The sequence below is a fragment of the Sciurus carolinensis genome, chromosome 1 (genome assembly GCF_902686445.1).
Source record: "Sciurus carolinensis chromosome 1, mSciCar1.2, whole genome shotgun sequence".
Lineage (NCBI taxonomy): Eukaryota > Metazoa > Chordata > Mammalia > Rodentia > Sciuridae > Sciurus > Sciurus carolinensis.
In genome coordinates this window covers 3505030-3525331 of record NC_062213.1, presented here as the reverse complement: position 1 = coordinate 3525331, position 20302 = coordinate 3505030, and the positions used below count along the sequence as shown (strand labels likewise).

Genomic DNA, 20302 nt, shown 5'->3' with positions numbered 1-20302 from the left:
AAGGAGATGATCTGGATGGGCAGCGTGAACTGAGTGGATGGGTTTCCACTGTTTACCAGACAGAGATTCAGGCAGCAACAGAGAGGCTGCTCTCTGCAAGGTATCAGATGCTTATGAGTAACCAACGTGGGTACCAAGAGGCAGTTGACTGCTAGAGAAGATAAATGGGCTTACAGTAAGCAGGGCTATCTGATTGGATGGACAGATGCATGGACAGACAGATGGACTGGCAGATGAACTTTAAAATTCTAATACAGAGCAAGCATGACTTTAAACAGAGGGATCAGAAGAAATCAACATTTCCAATAACATCGCTGACTTCTCTGACCACTTCCCCACCTTTCACATTGTACATACTGACAAACTGAAACTGGCCCAAGCTGGCTCCCTGCCACAACAGCCCTGCTACCTTACACTGTGGACATTCACCTTTAATCTAGCACTCTGAATTAAAACTGTCTTTGTGCCTAGGAAACCACAATATGGTTACACACATTACAAAATCTTTTTTTAATTACTTATAATCTTCTTGGGTGAGATCTTTACACCAAATTGAACAGTACAGTGAACTGTTTTGTTTCAAAAAGACCCCAGAGTCCTTTAAGGACATCTTAAAGGTTTTGTTTCAAAGTATGAAAATATAGGTCTGTTCTACTATTTTTATCTTGTCCTGGTAAGAATTTTATGTGTTCTTAAATTGGGACACTGCTATGTTTTTTGAGGTTAATGTAACTGATAAGTCAAATGTGTGGTTTGGAATGTCTTCTGCAGATAGAGATTTGCATGTTCATTGGATGTGAGCTCTTTACCCTGCCTTTATCTTCACATCCTAACTCTCACACTTGAAATAACTAATTCAGTCAATTCCTGTACACCAACATCTTTGTCCTTATCATGAAGCTGAAAATCACCCAGCATGAAAACAGGTCTGCCGCCTTCCTGTCTGTGCAAGGGAGTAAGCAGAGCAGGCAGAGGGGGAGCACAAAGAAAGCTGGGCCTGGGGGTGCAGGCCAGCACCTCCACCTGAACCAGCCCGTCTAAGGACCTGGGTTGCTCCAGCACTAAGATGAAGCCAATTCTGGTCTTTGGCACATCCCCTACCTCACTCCTGCCCAGGGGAGAAGCCCAGGCCCACCTTCTGTCACAAATGCTTGCTTCGGTTAGGAACAGCTGTGTTCCTTTCTGACTACCTGAAAACACCCTCAGAAACCCAGTAGCTCTAATCATTTACTCTGCAGTGAACCAAAACACTACCATCTCTCTCTTGCTGAAGTTCGTAACACCCCACAGCAACTGTGCTTGTCCATCTTGGACCCAGCCTAGGCTTTGAGGGACATGGAAGAACCTCACTGCTCCTCATCAGAGCTGCCATATAGGGAAGGTGGAACTCTGCCCACCAGTCCCCAGCAAGTCTGTGAAAAGATGGAAACTGTCAGCAAGTTTAGAATTCTCCATCTGTGACCACTCACTACTGGTTGTGTTCAGCTATATCATATGGCTCTAAAGTCAAGAAACTACAATTGTAAAAAGACTCCATGCCAAGATGCCCTTTAAAATTTGAATTTCCAGCAGGTGTGGTGGTAGAAGCCTGTAATCCCATTGGCTCCGGAGGCTGAGGCAAGAGAATTGCAAGTTCAAAGTCAGCCTCAGTAACTCAGTGAGACCCTGGCTCAAAATAAATAATAATAAAAAGGACCAAAGATGTGGCTCAGTGGTAAAGTGCTCCTGCATTCAATCCCCAGTGCCAAAAAAATAAAGAAAACTTGAGTTTCCATTAAGTCAGCAAGATCTCTTCTGAGCATTGTCATGTAATGAAGTGGCAAACGCCTGAGCACACACTAGAAGAGTCCTAGCACCACACGTGCTGTGTGCAAGAACCAAAGGAAGAACTAACAGATGCGACTATAGTCTGCTGTCAACATGCCCACATCCTAGTGGACTGGAAATTTCAACATAGAACCCAAAGCCAGTCAGCCTGCACTCTGCTTACACGAGTGCAGCTTTCTGCCTTGAGGTGCCTCCTGAAAATCCTTCCTCGGGGACCAACGCAACACTTAAATATATTTAAGTTACAACGGACTTATTAAATTCTTCATTAAGGACTTTGCTTAGATACTTTAAGGTAAATTCATTTGGCTTCAGCATGCACTAATTACATGGCATTTTTAACTTTTAAATATGTTTCCCAAATACTGTCCTGAATGTTACAATGAAAATGCCAACTTTGATACCTACACTATTATGTGAATAAAAACCCTAACAACATTAGAGTGGAAAACTGTTTATTCACAGTTTCTGGGCCTTGGTGATATGCTCAACTTAAAATAATACAGACCTTTAAATTAAATACACAAATCTTTACAGTGCTTTATAGTGATAAAGGAAAGCAACATTTTAAATAAGAAAAGCCACATTATTCCTTTTCCTACGGTCTTTATAAAGTTAAAATTGGTCTTTTTATTCTTTAAAAACTATCATATCACAGAGCAAATAGGGATGTGCTAAGCAGAATGAACCTTTCAAGAGGCACAGGACAGAACAAGAAAAGACAACCTAGCTCACTAAATGCACCTCCCTGTATTTACCAGAGAAAGTTACTTAACTAGGTTGTGTGATTCTTGTAAACCCAGGCTGCATCAATATCTATTTTTGCGCAAATTTAATAGTAAACCTATTTGAAATAAATTCTGAAAAGCTCTTATCTACCTTTTTAGTGCAAAAACATGAATTTAAATAGAACATAAGCCAAACAGATTTGTAAGTTATTTATACCTTTAGCCCAACACATTGGAAATGGACTACAGCCGCTTTTCTCCATACAGATGGCACCTGCTGGTTTCAGGGCCTCCTGGCCTGCCAGTTGCAACAACATGCACCCAATCCTATCGAGATAAGCCCGGTGTCTGCAGAGTCTCAGTTCACTGCTTCGATAACACTTGCTTCGATCCAGAGCGAGACTAAGCTCTCCCTGTGGCTCAGACCTTTCTTCAGAGACTGAAGCAAAATCTGGGAGGTGCTCCTTCTGTAATGTTTTCCAGCAACTTGAATGGTGCCTCTCAGTTACTGAATCTTCTCATGTTTTCGAAATCTGAAGCACAGACCATCCTGGCCAGATGAAGCTACCAAACAGAAGGAAACCAGCTAGTTACTGGACCCTGTGGGTCTGTGTTCCTAGATTCATTCAGAGAGGCAGGGAGGGCAGGAGGGAGGAAAGAAGGACAGTAGCCAGCACCTTATGAATATGCTAATCTCGCCCTTCTGCTCAATGCATCAGGCAGACTTCTGTGTACAAAGCTGACAGCCGACTCTAAAACTGAGTGAGCTGCAAATCTAGCCTGACCCAGATCGAGTCTGTAGATGGCTCCTAAACCATTTTTGTTTTCAAAGTCATGCCTTTGGCACTTTACCAATCTAATTCTGACCTTGCAGTCAAAATAATCATTCTGATGAAATAAGAGTAATTTGGTGGGGAAAAGTCCTGATCAACATTAAAAACTAATTTCCAAGAAAAAAGTCCACAGGACCCCAAAAATATTTGAGGCAGAATACATTTCGTGATTGATACTTTCACAATAAGCCCATAGATATATAAACTATCTAGAAAATATAAAGACAAGAATTCAAGACATCCAAGATATACAGGTTTTTGTTTTAACTTGAAAGATAAGTGAGTAATACACTCAGAGCAAAGAAAAAGATACCCCAACAGTCTGCACCAGCAAAGTTACTTACTTTTTCTATTCAAACTGACAAGAGAGTCAAGGTCAGGACAAAAATCGAGCTATCTGAACACATTCTACCCGTCTCCCGTGCCTGGGCGCTCAGCACAGGGATGCCTTGCCACTTGGTACAATTCTTTTTTCCTGATATGTGGGTCATTTTGTTGGGTGCACAATCTCATAAACGAACTGTGACTCAAGTACTTCACTTTGCAAATGGTCACAGCTTTGTTTATGAGTTCACCAACTGCTGAAAGCAAAAACCGGACAAAGCCCGAGAGAACAAGAGGCCTGTTTGTACCCCGTCGCCCTGGACAGTCTGCTTCAGTTCTTGCTACCCGTGATGATGGCCTTGTCTCCAGGCTCTGCTTCGGCCTCCTGTGACCTTTCCTGAGCCCCACTGAAAAAACATCACTCCCCAGTGTGAACTCTGACTCCGGGCAGCACTGGGAAGAAAGTGGCTCCTGAAAAGCACAAGTAAACAGGCTAGAAAAACAAGGAAAAGGCAAACAGCACTCAGAACCCCTGGGAACACCACAGTGCCAGCCAGTGCCAAGGGGAGGGCTGCGGCTATGGCAGCAAGCAAGCACACCCTCACCTCAGCCCAGAGGGAGCCTGGGCTTCGCCCCAGCCACCCACTGACAACTGCAGCAATCTCCTAAGCAGAAGGCGAGCGCCTCTCTACACTAGACCCTTCACTAGCCGCACCCATATTCTACGTTCCAGCCCTGCTGCACTTGCCACCTCTCAAGATCAGTAGGACTGCATCCCACTGTCAATGGTGACGGTGAGAAGGGGCCAGGGCCTTTACACTACCAACCCACCCGACACACCCCACCCACCACCTGGGCAGAAAAGCAGGTGGGGGCCACTGGGCGAAGGCACTGGCAGTGACATGGAAATGAAGACGAAGTTGAGAGGGAATGTGGAGAAAGAGGGCCTGAGCCTTCCTCTGCCACACCTCACACTACTTTATGATCTAGTCCAGCAGACACGTGTCCTCACCTCCGACTGTGCAAGAGCCAGGGGTGTGGATGTTGTGGGAAGCAGATGGTGGAGAAGCAGCACACAACTGCCACACTTGGGTACTCCCACTAAAATCTCAGTAGGGCAAGAATGGAAACAGGGTGAAATGAGTTAAAGTCCAGAGGCTGGTGGGGGCTGTGGGCACCACGCCAAACCTCCTCAAGCTGTGGACCACTTTGTCCAATCCACCTCAAATGAGAAGGTCCCTGGATAAGAACTAGTAATAAAAAAGTTGCATGTAACTGCCACCAAAAGCAGTGCATAAAATACAATGCTGGCCGTCACATTCTCCATACAGCTATGCCAAGCAGCGCTCCTTGGAAAGGCCAGGTGCAGTTGAGTACGCTGATGTCAGCCAGCAGGGAGCGGAAGAGAGACTGCTCATGATGCTCCCAGCTCTTCTCCTCCTGCCCTCCCAGGCCAGCAGCAGCCAGGAGTCAGAGACCTAAATGACTTCAACACCCCATGATGCAGAGACTCCAATTAGCAACTGATAATTACAACACACACTGACTTCCCAATGCTCGGTATCTAAACCAAGTTTACCTACTTCCACTGAGATCACTAATTATGATTTCTGCCATTATTCCTATTTCCACCATAAAAACAAATGATTTTTAGAAAAATTTTAGCCTAGCAACAAAAACCATAGCTTGATAAAGTAAAATGAAACATTAGTTGTAATATAGGATGATCGCCTTCTGAAAAGACAAGTCTCAAAATACAACCAAGTTCCCAGAGGGGGTAGTACCAGGGCTGGTCACTTCCTGGCGAAGGTTCCTGGCAACTGCTGTACCTCCCTTCCCTCACATGAGGACCTCTGGGGAAGGCCCTGGATTTGTGCCTGGAAGACACAAAGGAACCCCAGTTCTACCTGTGGGTCAAAGAAAGAATCACTTGGCTGCCTGGCTCTCAGTTTCTGTATCTGTGAACCAGGACAATGACAACACTGAGGCCCACCAAGCACAGACCACAGGCCAGCCGTGAGAGCACAAAGGCGGCGCCGAGGAATGAGAGCAGAATGGGGCGATGCCCAGCCCACTCTGGGCACTTTGAAAACACTGGCACATCCAGTCTTTATTTACAAGCAATCCTGGGAAGCAGAAACCCAAGCAAGGAGAGGCTAGGTACTCCAAGACCACGTGGTCACACAGCATTCAGGCAGATGGAAAGCGAGCCCACGCAGTCTGGTTCCAGTCTGCTCTTCACCAGTTTGCTACAGCATTTCAGGCCTATTTTCTTTTCAATATTTTTTGGTTGTAAATTGACACAATACCTGTATATTATTTATTTGTTTTTTTTAATGTGGTAGTGAGGATTGAACCCTGGGCCTCACACGTGCTAATCAAGTGTTCTATCAGTGAGTCACAACCCCAGCCCTCAGGCCTATTTTCTCAACACCTCCAACAACACAGGCAACTCTCAGAACTTGGATAGCATACCTAATATCACAAATAACCAGTCAGTGGGGAGTTGGGATGCACACCAAGTTCTTAGCACAGGCAAAGCACCCTGAAATGACCACCTGAGGGAACGACAAAAAAGCACCACCTACCTGAGGGAGCGACAGGTGTCCAGAGAAACTTGCCCAGTTCGGCCTGCAAAGTATACATGAACTACAGTGAGAATCAGAGGGACAAAGACAGGAAGTAAAGAAAGAGAGACAATGAGCCAGCCCAGCTCTCTAGACCCCAAGGCTTGCACAGGACCCTCCAGTATGCCTGACCCTGCCTCAGAACAATGCAGAGGAAAGTCGCCAGAGTGCACGCTAGACTTGGGGCACGCACCAAAATCACCAGGAAGTGAACACACCACCCAGTCAAGCAATGCTGAACATAAGAGCCGGGAACGTGCAGCTCTTCCCCAAACAACCTGCTCTAATATTCCTGTCCGCTGGGTCATACAATAGTTATCTAAAAAGGATAGACTCTCAAGGACCTCAAGATGAATGGCACAAAAACGATTTCCTTTCATATTCTAAAAAGAACAACAACAAAAAACACCTCTAAACTTATTATTAATCCTGTAAAATTAAGGTACTTCCAGACTCTAATTAGTGATCATTTCTTATTTCTGTTTTGCCATATAGAATATCACAGCTCAATTCCCAACCGAGAAACTGTTGGGAAATTAATTGCTATCAAATTAAAAAAAAAAGCTCCTGAAATGTGTGAGGTGCAGCATTAGTTTCCAGTAACACTGCAGAGTCGTGCCCACACGGGACAGGCCAGAGCTCAGCGAACTTCCAGTCCACCCAGGGGCTATTCCCAGAGGGGCCTGCCCACGCTGACCAAGGGTAATTCAGACACCAAGGGCTACCAGGTCTGGAAGTGCGCTCTGTACGTCCCGTTCCCACGTGGGCTGAGTTGTCCTGCTCTGTAAGCCCTGCTGAGCACAACTGGACTGCTCGCCTCACTGCAACTATGCTGTTCCACCTAGGGAACCAAGGAGCCAAAGCTGGACGTGGAGTTGAACGCAGCCCGTGTGCTGAAGGCAGTCCCTCCATGCCCAACACTCCTCAGCTGCAGAGTGAAAACTCAACACTATCCTCCAGATGTCCCTCATTACAGCTGAAGAGGCAGGATCTTGCTACCATCGAACTCCATGCTCTGTTTTCAAGAAATGTTAGCACGGGTCTGCAGGTATAGCTCAGCTGGTAGAGTGCTCGCCTCACAAGCACAAGAGAATCCCCAGTACCGCAAAAAAAAAAAAAAAAAAAAAAAAAGAAAGAAACGTTAGCAACTCCAGCGAGGGTACATACCCCATCCCAGGTACAGAAGAACAGCTCCTTCTTCCAGCAGCTGTACACTGGCTGGCTCTCCTTGTCATATTCCATCCTGTTTTTGGTTTTGTCATGCTGGTAGAATACCAGCAGATACTATTCCACCTTACCAGGAAAATTATGGAGACACTTGTAAAATTTTTATCATTAATCCAGGCACCATGGCACACACCACTGTGTAATACCAGGGATTCAGGAGGCTAAAGCAGGAGGATCACAAGTTTGAGACCAGCCTCAGCAATTTAGTGAGGCCCTAAGCAACTTAGCACGTCCTATGGTCAAAAGGAAAATGGTGCAGCTGTCACAGAGAACAATGTGGAGCTTCCTCGAAAAGTAAAACTAGAACTACTATTTGACCCAGCAAGCTCACTTGTGGAAACACACCCAAAAGAACTGAAAGTGGGCTCTGGAAGAGGCATTTGCACACTCACATTCACGAGAGCCAAAGCAGGAAGCAACGAAGTGTCCACTGGCAGACGAACACACAATGCAATGTGCACATACAGCAGAGTGCTCTTCAGCCTTTAAAGAAAGGTACCTCTGGCACAGGTGCACCTCAGTGACACGCTGCCCAGCAAAACGGACACTCATGAAAGGACACACACCCATGGCTTCCCCAAACGAGGCACCTGAGAGTCAGATTCACTGGGACAGCAACAAGAGTGGTCACCAGGGGCTGGAGCAAGGAGAAGCAGAAGCATTTCAACCTTCCACGACTCCCGTCAAAGGATGGGAACATCGGGTTTCCAAGATGCAAAAGCTCTGGAAATTTGTTTGCAGAAATGTGAGGCACTTAATATCGGTTAGCCAAACAGGTAAAATCTGGTAGAATTCAGGTTTGTATTTTTTTTGCTTATTATTAATCACGATTTAAAAAACTTCATAAAATGTTAAAACCATTTTAAGAGTAAATTTTAGGGGCTGGGGCTGTAACTCAGTGGTAGAGTGCTTGCCTCAAAGGTGGGAGACACTGGGTTCCATCCTCAGCACCACATAAAAATAAAGATATTGTATCCATCAACAGCTAAAAAATATTTTTAAAAGGGTAAATTTTATATAATTTACAACAAGCCTACAAATATGATGCAATGCCACCTTCCTAGCTGAAGGATCAGGAACCAGACGAAGAGCAGGGGCAAGGAAAAGATAACAGCCCTCCCCGTCAAAGCCCTCGGGGCCTGTCCAGCACTGCCCAGAAGACCCTGTGTGTGTGACTGCAGACATTTAATCCTCCCATGTGCAGCGGCCACAGTGAGTCCAGCGAGCAGGAGGCTGAGGCAGAAGGTAAGTTCAAGGCCAACCTTAGCAACCAAAACAATGTGTGTGGAGGGAGAAGGCTGGGGATGTGGCTCGGTGGCTGGGCACCCCTGGGTTCTCTCCAAAAGCAGCAGCAGCACCAGAAGAGGAGGAGGAAAGTAGCCGAGTGGGACAGAGTAGTGAGTCGCAAGAAGGGTCTTTGGTGCCAGTGGAGTGAATGGACAAGGAGGGGAACCCAGCACACACAGGGCTGCATCTGATGCCAGGACAGCAGAAATAACACAAAAAGATAATTAATTAGTCCCCAATAAACTGAGGCAGCTACTTATGCCATCATTTCCAAGAACAAGAAAACAGGTTTAGAAAAATAGGGAGCTGGGGCTGGGGTCATGGCTCAGTGGTGGAGTGCTTGCCTAGCACGTGTGAGGCACTGGGTTCAATCCTCAGCACCACATAAAAATAAACGAAATAAAGGTTTTGTGTCCATCTACAACTAAAAAATGTTTTTAAAAAGGGAGTTTGTGATACAATCAGAATTTGTGAAGCTGAGACAGTCATGCAATGCCAAAGAAGAATCATTTCATCCTTCCACTGCTCCGCACATAAAAAGCAGGTTCGTCTACAACTCCCTGAATCCCAGACTCAGCTACACAAGACCTTGGCAGTCTTTGTTTAAGTCTGTGGATTGGTTTTCTCCTCAGCTAAGTTAAAAACTGCACCTACCTTCCACAGTTGATAGAATAAAATGGCTATCCACACAAGGGGCTGGGAGAGCCCCTGGCACCTGCCGATGGCGCCAGTTCTTTCTTGGGCATGGCTGACTGCATCCATTATGCTTGCGCCACGAGCCAGGCAACTAGGGACCCCCAAAAATGCAGCCCACCAGAAGACAAGCTCATAAATAAGAGCACCCCTGGTCCTAGCACCAGGCAGAGTGATCTAGGACATCTCCGACCAATCACCTTTAAGCTGAGCACGGTGGGTCAGGGTGTCAATGTTTCATAGGTTTGTTTGTAATGCTGAGAAACTGGGAGTAGCTTGTGTGATCAACAGGATGGGAATGAATAAACAAAACTGAGAATATCAAAGCAAGTTGACTCCATACGCATTAAAGAGGTGTTTCCTAAAATGTTTTCATTGCCTGTGGAAAATGCTCATTAATGAAAAAAGCAACATATAATAACAAGGTAGTGCCGTGTCCTAAAATACACGACTTCTTCAGACAAATCTTTAAGTGACTGAAAAAGAGGTATTGAAAGGTGTTGCATGTGATGTGTTGGTGCAAAGCAAAAGAAAACGCCTATGCTTCCATGCACATGCAGGAAACACCTCTGAGAGGGCACAAGGGCAACCAGGACTGTGATCCATCTGGGGAGAACCTGATGGGAGGAGAACAGAGGAGCCCAAGAGTGGGAGTCAGGGCACACCACTGAATTCTGTACCACACGGCTACAGTTTCTGTTCAGAATAATAGATGAACACAAAACACAATTCTTAAAGGGAACACTAAGTAGAGGGCCCCTCTTTACAAATGAAACCATACCTCTGTAAATAATACATGGGTCAAAAAACCCAGAGAAATCAGGAAATGTTAAAAACAATATAACTTAAAAAAACAAACAAACCCAAAATCTTGTGTTCATGTCAAAGAGGAGCTAAGAGGAACCAAAACTTTAAGTGCTTATATAATAAAAGAGAAAATCAATTGTCTATTTTTACCTTAAAAAGTCAGACACATATGGGCAAATTAAGCCCACAGTAATCATAGTAAAGGAACAATCAGGAACAGGGCTGTGCATTAGAGCTCGAGCAGAAGGAAAAATGAGTAATACTGGTTCTGCCTTTATGTAAAACGCTGGTATCTTGTTCATCATGAGTCATTTGTTTTTCACTTTTAAAAACATTAAACTATTATTTCCTGATTAAATGCTTTTGGTGATTCCCCAGATTCTGTGTCCAAGACAAGCACCTCTCCCTGCCCAGCCCTGTCCATTCCACATTCCTCTCCCCAGGGCCTCCTGGACCCAAGGAAACCCATACCCGGGACATGTCACGAAGGGGTTTGTGAAACTCAAGTCATTTCTGTCCAATGTACACAAAACATAATCATTCAATGTTAAAGGTTCCATTGTGAGAACAATAAAGAAACTTAACATTTCTTTGTTCAAGGACCAGACTTTGGTAACTAAAATTACTGAAGTCTTATCAACTTGAACTGAAACTATTAAAATGCATTTTTACAAAGGACCAGTGAACTCCTGGATTCAAATATGTGTGGGCTGACAAGCTGTAAAAGTTTTTTAGCAAAACTGATATTCGATTACGCATATTTGAATTTCACGTGACAAGGCAGAACTGTCGTGTCCATCCACTTCCATCCTGCCCCAGGGCCCTGATTACAAGCAGCAGCAACTCAGAGGCACCGCCAGGCTGTACCTCGCTGGGGCAGGATCACTGGCAGAGGGGGTGTTCGCAAGCCCTCCTTCCTCCCACTTTTAACCAGGAACTTGTGTGACGCAGAAACAGATTTGAGATTTCCGAATGCAAGACAGATCAACAGCTGCAGCAGAACTGACTTCCTCAGGAAAAACGAGTGACTGAAATGCAAAAGCCATAAGAGTGCGCAGGTTGACGGGGCCAGGGCAGGAACTCGAGAGGCCCAAATGCAGAAGTCATGGGAGCGCGCAGGCTGACGGGCCAGGGCAAGAACTCTGAGAGGCCCAAATGCAAAAGTCATGGGAGAGCCCTGGCTGACGGGCCAGGGCAGGAACTCGAGAGGCCCGCCCTTCTGCAGGCACTTTTATCTTCGTATTTACTTGCCGATTCCAGGGAACAAGAAGAATGCTGAGAATATGGTCATAGGACAGAAAAACAAGGCGCAGCTTCGGCAGACGACAGCCTACGAGCAACTGCAGCACACATATCTCCAAATACTACTCAGAAATAAAAAGGAATGAAGTACCACACATGCTGTGGCCCATGATGCCGGCCACAGAAGACCACACGCCGTATGATTCCTTTTATAGGAAAGGCCCAGAACGCGAATCTCTAATGAGACAGGGAGCAGATCAGTGGTTCCCTTGGGTGGGGCCAGAGTGACAAAAGCCTAGCTGCCCTTCATCAGTGGGCCTGGAGCTTCCTTCTGGGTGATTAGAGGGTTCCATAAATGACAGAGGTGAATGTACACTTTAAACAGATGCCATGTGCTGTATGTGAATAACATTTCCATTTTGTTGTTGTTGTTTTAATTTTTTTTTTAATTTTTAGTTGTAGATGGACACAATGCCTTTATTTTATTTATTTATCTCCATGTGGTGCTGAGGATCGAACCCAGGGCCTCACACGTGCTAGGCAAGCGCTCTACCACTAACCCACAACTCCAGCCCTACATTTCAGTTTTAAAACACTAAATCTGGACTGGGCTGTGTTCCAGCAAGATCCAGGCCCTGGGTTCCATCCCCAGCACTGCAAAAAAGCAAAACCTTGATAAACAAAGAACTGGAGATTTTTTTTTAACAATCTTATAAAGATTCATGTTCCAGACAAAGGGAAGAAAGGGAAGTTAATTAATAGGAAATGAATTAGAACTAAAGGACAAAAATAAATACATTTGTAACAAATAAAAGTCACCTGTAGGTATGTGGAATCAAGTTTCTAGAAGGCTCAAGACCTCACAGCAGCCCCTAACAGCCTAAGAGATGTGGAACCACATCTGGAAAATACACCTCCCTAATCATGTAGTTAAACAGCTTCCAAATTTAAACACAGCAGTCATCATGCCTGGATTTTATTGTCTCTGCTACAATACTGGTGAAATTTCTGACCATCTCTTACAGATTTATTCCTTCTTTCTGTACATGAAGTTCACGTCTAAAAACAACTCTCACCAGCAAGATGTTTTCCTTTCTACTGGTTTTTGATAATTACTTCTGGGCCACCAAAACTGACAAGGTCTTCCTTGGGCAAAACATTTACCTTTTCTTAGCAACAAATAACTATTCCTCCCCAAGTCACAGTGCTGGGCTGGGGTACAGATCAGTGGTAGCATGCACAAGGCCCTGGGTTCACTCCCCAGCACCTCAGGAAAATTAAAATTTATAGGGATATACAAAGTCATACTGCTGAATGTGGCTGACATTTAAAACAAGTTACTGTGAAGCTGGAAACCTGTCTTTCCAGGAGTTAAGACTACTTCATTCCAACTCACACTGTGACCGTCAACAAACTGGCCTCATCTCCTAAGGAACATCTGTAGGAGAGCACACCTTACATTCAAGGAACTTTATTTTTCTAAGAGTAAGAAACTGTCCTGTAAAGCTGGACAGTTGTGTGAGAGCCTTTGCAAGAGTTCCTGCCCGATGCCTGTCAGAGGACAGGATGCTGCGCCATTCCCACATGACTCCACACCCAGCATCCAACCTGCCAAGGCGCGTCAGTCCCCGGACCTCAGGAGACGAAGAGGAAAAGGAACAAAAGAGTCCTCTCCAAGACAGGGTGGGAGAGGGAGAGAGGTACAGGGAGGAGAAAGTGGAAGAGAACACATGAGCATCTGTGACCCCAATCCTAGAAGTCCACGTGGCATAAAGTGACATTCTTTAATTCTAGCAAGTCTGAGGTAAGTTTCTGGCATCTGCAAACCCAAACTGCTTGACTAACAGAATTCATAAACTTAAGTCCTACTAATTATTGACATTCCCAATCATCTAAAAGCTGTCCTAAAAGAACTATTGTTCTTCTCATTCAGTTAAGAATTAGTAAGTGGGCACCAACTACAGGCCAAGCACTGCTCTAGATATCCCGAATACATTCGCGTGTGTGCAAAAAGAGGGACACAGATGTAAGCGGTGCTGGTGGGCGTTTAACAACTGCTCTGTGGGGCGAGGAAAGAAGCCTGACATGTGGCATTTGCTGGTCTTCATGGCATGTCTCCTGTGCACACATGCATGTTTCTGTTGCATGTGGACCTGAGAACAGAACTACCAGATCACACTTTATATTTAATCTTAGTAAGCACTGCCAAACTACTGTGCAAAGCAGGTATACAAACGGATACTCCCATCACTGGGTGTGAAGTTCCTGTGTTCCCCAACATCAAAAGCAACAGTGAGGCCAATGTGCCCAGTAAAAGGCTGGCCTGACTCAGAGGAGACTCTGGACTGACTCTAAAACACAGGAACTAGACTGCATATCCCAGAGTGTGGCAACACCCGAAGAGGGAAGAACTGTAAAGGAACCTTAAAATGTCTTTAATCATTATATAGGAAAAAACCAAGGTGAAGCAAAGAAGACTTGTTCAAAGGTATTTATTTAGAGGTCTAGCAGTTATGATGATATTGTTATTCTGAAACTACAAACAGTTTTATATCTATAAAAAAGCAACTGCATGTGTGCATATTAAGATCCAAGATTTTAAGAAAAATAAAATACACAAGTAAAAGCAGGAAGTAAAAATACACAATCTTATGTGAATTGGAAATACCAGAATAAAACTCATGTTTTATTTTTCTTTCTAAAAAGACCCAGAAACAGCAACATCCCAGTATGAAACACCCCAGTATCTAGATGAGTCTGCAAACACCAACTCCCACTGAAAGGAATCAAGGCTCCCAGGAGAAGCAGACCCACCAAGGGTCTTGCCCCAAGCAGCTACTGCCAGGTGGCTATGAAAGGTGACTTTCCATCGATACCCCTCCTCACGCTCCAGCCCTATTCTTCTGTGCAAGGGAGGTTCACCCCCCTTCATTTGTTGATCTGCTTCTTATCACATGACCAGTAATGGCATCCTCATGGATCCTTATGTTAGTTGGTGGCTTGTCATCTGTGGCTGTCATTTTTTTTTTTTTTTTTTAATTTGGCTGCTAGACTTCTTTCTGATTTGGTACAAGGAGGTCCCCTGAGATCATCTCCTGGGTCCTCTGACATGTCTCTTGTATCATCCAAGCATCTTCCTCCTCTTGGGCACTTCTCGTCATCTCCCTGTCCCGTGCTAAGATGAGTGATTCTCCAGGTGGTCCCGTGCCTTTTGGTGAGAAACAGAGCTTAGAGGCCACAGTCTGGGCACTGGGAGTGTCAGCACTTCTAGGCCACTTCTGCGTGAAGGTGAAGGTGCTTGTGCTTGTGCCCTGGACTCAGGATGCGGAATCTTCCTGCACTCTTCTGAGGTGGCTCTGACCAGCTTCACTGGCTTCCGTGGCTGCATGCTTTAGCATGGCTCCCTGGGAGGTGCCAGTGCCCCTCTGTGCTTTGATGAGAGTAGGTTTGGATAGAATTCATCGATTCTGGGTTTATCTTGGGTGCTCCTACTTCCAAGCAGCCCTATCCCAAATTTCTTTCATACCTCCTACCACCAGACCTGGATCTGGTGGGGGCAGCACCAAGTCACAGCAGCAGAGACTGTACTGCATGGGAATTGCTGATCTGCAGTGGTCACGCTCTCCTCCTGTGGGCCCTGCCTATGGTGTCCAAGTCTCTGTGCAGGTGCGGTCAGTCAGGGACTGGGGCGGTTCAGACCAGGTTTGGCCCTCAGCCTTCACTGCCCTTCTTGTTGCCGCACATTCCCCTTAGAACAGCAGTGCTTTGTTCTGAGAACCACAGCTCACCTTCTAGTGCCTCGCCTGCAGCCCTGCCACCAGAGCCACGTGAGCGACAGACCCGGCAGGAGCGGGCAAGGGTTCTCAGGTCCTGCCTGCCTTCCTCGCTGCGGTGCCCTCAGCTTTCTACATGATTCTGGCCAGCTTCAGTAAGCATGTCCAGGAGGAACTGCCCCAGCTCTTCCATCAGGAAGGCCACCCTCCCTCCTGCCCATTTTCTTCCCCTCTTGTCTAGTTTAATCTGTTTGTATTCTGCATTTGTGATAATTTTCAGACACATGGCAAAGTTACAAGAATCTACTATCCTCAACATGTGCACTGCCCAGGTTGTGCTCACATGTCCCTATTTTGTCACCATCCACTCGTCCCTTTGCCCAACACAAACCTTTCTTTTAAGGGTGTGTGAAGGTGTTGGGTCACTTCGCCCTGACTTTGTGTGGACGCACTGTCCCCAGAATTCACGTCTGTCTGCAGGCTTTCCTTCCCTAGTGCATGCTCCCTGAGCTGACAAGTGCCTCTGTCCTGGTACCCGCAGGTGAAGAGCCGCTCAGCTCCCCAGGAGGCTCTTGCACTCCCTCAATCTCCCCAGAGAGGGTGACTTTCCTCCTACTGCAGGTCAGAATGACCTGGTGTGAGAGACTGCAGGAGGTGTCCTCCCTGCAAGGCTCCTAAGGCCTGTCCACGTCATGTCATGTAACCGGCTCTTTTCTGCTGGCCTGAGTTTCACTGAGTCTGTTATATCTCCTTTGTCCATTCTTTTACTCATAAACACCTTATGAGTCCAACAAATTCCCAGGGGACAATGCTGGTCCAGGACCACCCCTCAACCACTGCCTAAAGTCATCAACATGAATGCACAACTGATCACAGAACAACACTGTCACCCTGCTCCCGCTTCCTGCCACAGTATCACTTCTATGACACTCCTCAACTCACCCTTAGAACATCATGCAAACCCAAACTGAGGGGCAGTCTGCAAAACAACAAGTCCATAGCTTTCAAAACTATCAATGCACAAAAAGGAATGAGAAATATATCCAGACTGAAAAGACTGTCGAGAGCCGACTGAACGCCACGTGACTCTGGAGAGGACCCTGCAATAAGAAGGAGGACTGATGTAAGGGACAATAATAGGGCAACTGCCAAAATAAGAACAAGGACCACATGCCAGACAGCAGCACATGTCAATGCTAGATCCTGTAAATTTGATAATTACGTTGCTACTTTAGTATTGTAAAGATACCCTTCTCCCAGTAAACACTGAATATTCTGGGGAAGAGGGCATAGTGCCTGCAACTCAATGGCATAAGGGTCAGTGGAAACAAAGGCATGGGAATATACATCTGCATACGTGCATGTATAAGGAGAGGGGAGGAAGAGCAAGGCCTTGTGTGAACACGCACACTCTGAGGACAGCTAGTGGGTCTCAGTGAAGGACGTGGGCTCATCAGCATGTGCGCTCGACGTTCAAATTCCTGAATCTTTTTCACAAACAAAAGCTTTTCAAAACAAAGACTTTTAAAGAGGCAGAGGCAACAAACTGGAAAGGATGCTGGAAAGGCTCTCAGAGAAGGCCAGCCAAAGTCCTGAGAGGGTAAGGCAGAGGACATAGGGGTGAATATAGAAGTCTTCATCTGAGGATGCTCAGTCATTCCGAGATGCTAAAGCAGTTCAGTATCTTTTAATACATTTTAGGGCCTGTTAAATATCTTTTTTAAAAGATATGGGAAAATAAACATGGTTAATAAATTTATACTCAAGTTCTATTTTTGTGCTAGTGTGCACTTACAATAACTTTCCAATGAAACCATGTAACCTCCTAGAAGATACTTTAAATGCACTTAAGCTCCACAGGTAAGGCAACGGGAATGAGCACAGTGTAAACTGGCCATTCCGCTCACGATGGAGCCCAAGACCGCTGTGTGTGACTGCCACCTGGAGGAAGCAAGTGGGAATGGCACCAATTCTGGAGCCTGCAAGGGAACCAAGAGATTTCCAGAGAAAGAATGCGAACTGAGACAGTGAAAAACTTAAAGCAGATCAACCACCATCTTCAACACCACCTGCGAGAAGCCTGTCAGCAGACACTACACAGGACGTGGCCAGGCGGAGGCGGTGGCCAGCAGGTATGGACGCGAGGGTAAAGCACCGCCTACGGGAGAGTAGGACACTTGACACAGAAGGGCAGGCGCTGAGAAGCAAACCTGCTGGGGCTGCCTGCCACACACCTCACTGCAGTACTAACTGACCAGAGCACAGCAGAAACGATGCCCTTCTCATCTCCACAGTCAAACAGTCGATTTTCAAATGAAAATGAGAACAAGCATGCGCACACACTTCCTACTTGAATTCCCCTCTGGGGGGAAGGGGATGCTAAACAGCCGTTCCACAACACTTCAAAATGTGCCACAAAGTAGTAAGAAGCAACTATCCTGCACACTTTCCAGAAACTCAAGTTATGATCATGAAGCTTTAGTGTCACAAATTTTCATTGTTTACTGTGTATATTTTTATCTCTATCAGTTTAAATACAATTGTACCCTATACTTATAGCTGATAACTAAAACACAGAGCTGAAGAATGCATAATTAAACTTGTCTCATGTGTATCAGAGACAGCAAGTTTTTTATTAAGTTGTAAAGCTGGTAAAACTTCCCCAGAGCTAGAACAGGGAAGAATCTAAAACAATTTAACTTGTAAAAACATTTATGTGTGCTAATTATATAACCTCTGTGAAATAAAATTTAATTACACAAAGCATAATGCCTTTAGGCCACAAATAAATCAGATCACAAAAATCAACTGAACAGTCCAAATTAAAAGCTTTCAGAGTTTGCATCCACGCTGAGATGTGGGCCACACATATTCCACGACAGTTAATATGAGAAAAACAAACTTTACTCCAACTGCAGAGAAGAACTGGGCACAAATGACTGTGTTTCCACTTACGTAAGTCTTCTTTTTAAAGCCTGGCCTCGTGAGGTAGAGTTGGCTCTGTGAGCTTGGACAGTGCTCAGTACAGAGGCAGACCTCCTTGCCCCAGGAAGAGCCCTGGCGCCCTGCACCAGAAGCACCATGCTACACAAGCAGCAACAAGGTGGTGCAGCCCAAGCTGCTCTGGAGTCACCCAGCCTGCTGCCCAAGTCAGCAGTGAATTCCTTCCTGCTGACAAACAGGACCCCACTGTACAGAAGGACCAAAAGTTGTTGATCCATTTACCAGCTGAGGTGTCTCAATTGCTTCTGGTGATAACAAAGAAAGCCGCTGATGACTACCTGGGGAGGCCTCTTGGGTCATGCAAGTGTGTGTCCAACCACATAAAAACACTGCCGAGCCGCTTCCAGAGTGAACTCCTGCTGGCCAGTACAGGAGCTGCAGCTGCTGCACAAGCTTGTGCTCTGGCACTTCCACCGTCTGCTTGTTTTAAGGCCACCAGCCCCACGGGTTCCGATGGCATCTCGCTGTGGTGTGGTCTGCATTTCCTAATGACTGTGGATGCTGAATATCCTTCTATGGGCACACTGTCGTCCATACAAAATGGATGAAGTGCCTGTTCAAAGCTTTTGGCCATCTTTAATTGAAATTTTTATTAAGACATATGCTTTTTAATACAGTTTATCAAAGAAACACTGAAAAGTTTGTGTGATTTATTAAGCCACTTAGAATTCATGAAAAATGGACAAAAATCTAAAATGCCTCCTTGCTACTCCCACTCATAATAGCCTGTCCATCCCCTAAAGAAAACTATGATGTGCAAAAACAAGCAGAAAGAAAAGCTCACCTGTCCTCTCATCAGTTCTGAATATAAGAAAGCTAGGGAAAGGTCCCTGACTACTGCTAGGGAAGACAAACCTTCTCACTCTCACAAGTGTCTGATGGGAACCCACCCTTCCCTCAGTGTGAGCCAGGGACCAAGTGGCAGAGCGCTGTGTATGGAGCTTTACAGAAGCATGGGCGAGGTGTGCGGCCAGCTCAGCAGGTGGCGCTATCCTCCTGCCAGTGAAGCACCTGACCCCATGGTGCACTGGCTGAGTACCAGGGCTAAGCTCCAAGTGAAGAACTGGAGAACTTGATACCATCGCAGGAACCCTACACAAAATTCTCAACATCTCCAGGCCCAGTTTATCTTTAAAATGGGAGCAGCAGTCACCCCTTACTGAGCTACTATAAGAATCACATAGGATTCAGATCCACACACACCTGACAGCTGTTCTATGACTATCATTCTTCACCTATAACTCCTGCATCTCAATTGCAAGCAAGACTGGAAAGACGGCCTTCCAGAGCCATCCTGCTTCTGAACCGCAGGAGCCCTCTGATGAAAGCATTTCCAGTGGAGACTGGGAGCTGAACCTCTGGCACACACTCTTCCAGAAGCACACCACCGTTCCCACAGAAACAGATCGCACTGCTCACTTTCCTGAGTTTAAGTTTCTCAGGAAATGAAATGTTGTGAGCCCATGCTCCTGCCCACCCAGGTGGCACAACAGCAGCCAGCAAAGTGCAGGTCAAAGAGAGACGGGCTCAATCCCCAGCACCACACAAAAGAGACAGAGGTGTGCAAGAGCCGAGATCCAAACACTCCACTTCCCAGTCCCAGCTTGTGCCAGCTGCTCACTCTGCAGAAAGCAGCTTGGTCCTCCAGACACGCGTTTTCTTGCCTACAGAGTGGCAATAGCACCGCCTACCTAGTGCAACTGGAATGAGTAAGCGCCCAACTGGTGGGTACGTGATGGTGGCGGTCACATCCTTAGGCCCAGCGCAACCCAAATGCAACCTGCCTACCTTCCCTCTTCAGAGCAGGAGCCACCAAGTCGAGCCACAGCACCAGCAGGCTTCTCCCCAAGCTCCTGAACTGCTCTGAACACCACCAAATGACCTCCACTGTGCTAAATCCCAAGGTCGAATGGCAACTTCAGCCTGACCTT

At 46.0% G+C, this 20302-nt stretch overlaps 1 protein-coding gene across 17 annotated transcripts in view; it reads right to left on the bottom strand.

Moving 5' to 3' along the window:
* Ptk2 (protein tyrosine kinase 2) overlaps positions 1–20302 on the bottom strand; it is a 252489-nt gene that overhangs the window by 180064 nt on the left and 52123 nt on the right. For 14 of the 17 annotated variants that reach the window (XM_047525728.1, XM_047525608.1, XM_047525598.1 and 11 more), the window contains exons 3-4: positions 6301–6343; positions 2773–3119 (exon numbers count right to left, since the gene is read on the bottom strand). The exons of 2 other annotated variants lie outside the window; for them this stretch is intronic. In XM_047525728.1, the coding sequence (XP_047381684.1) occupies positions 2773–2872 (100 nt within the window). In that variant the 5' untranslated portion in view covers positions 2873–3119; positions 6301–6343. The remainder of the gene's footprint in view (positions 1–2772; positions 3120–6300; positions 6344–20302) is intronic. One more of the 17 variants, XM_047525721.1, reaches the window with a different exon arrangement.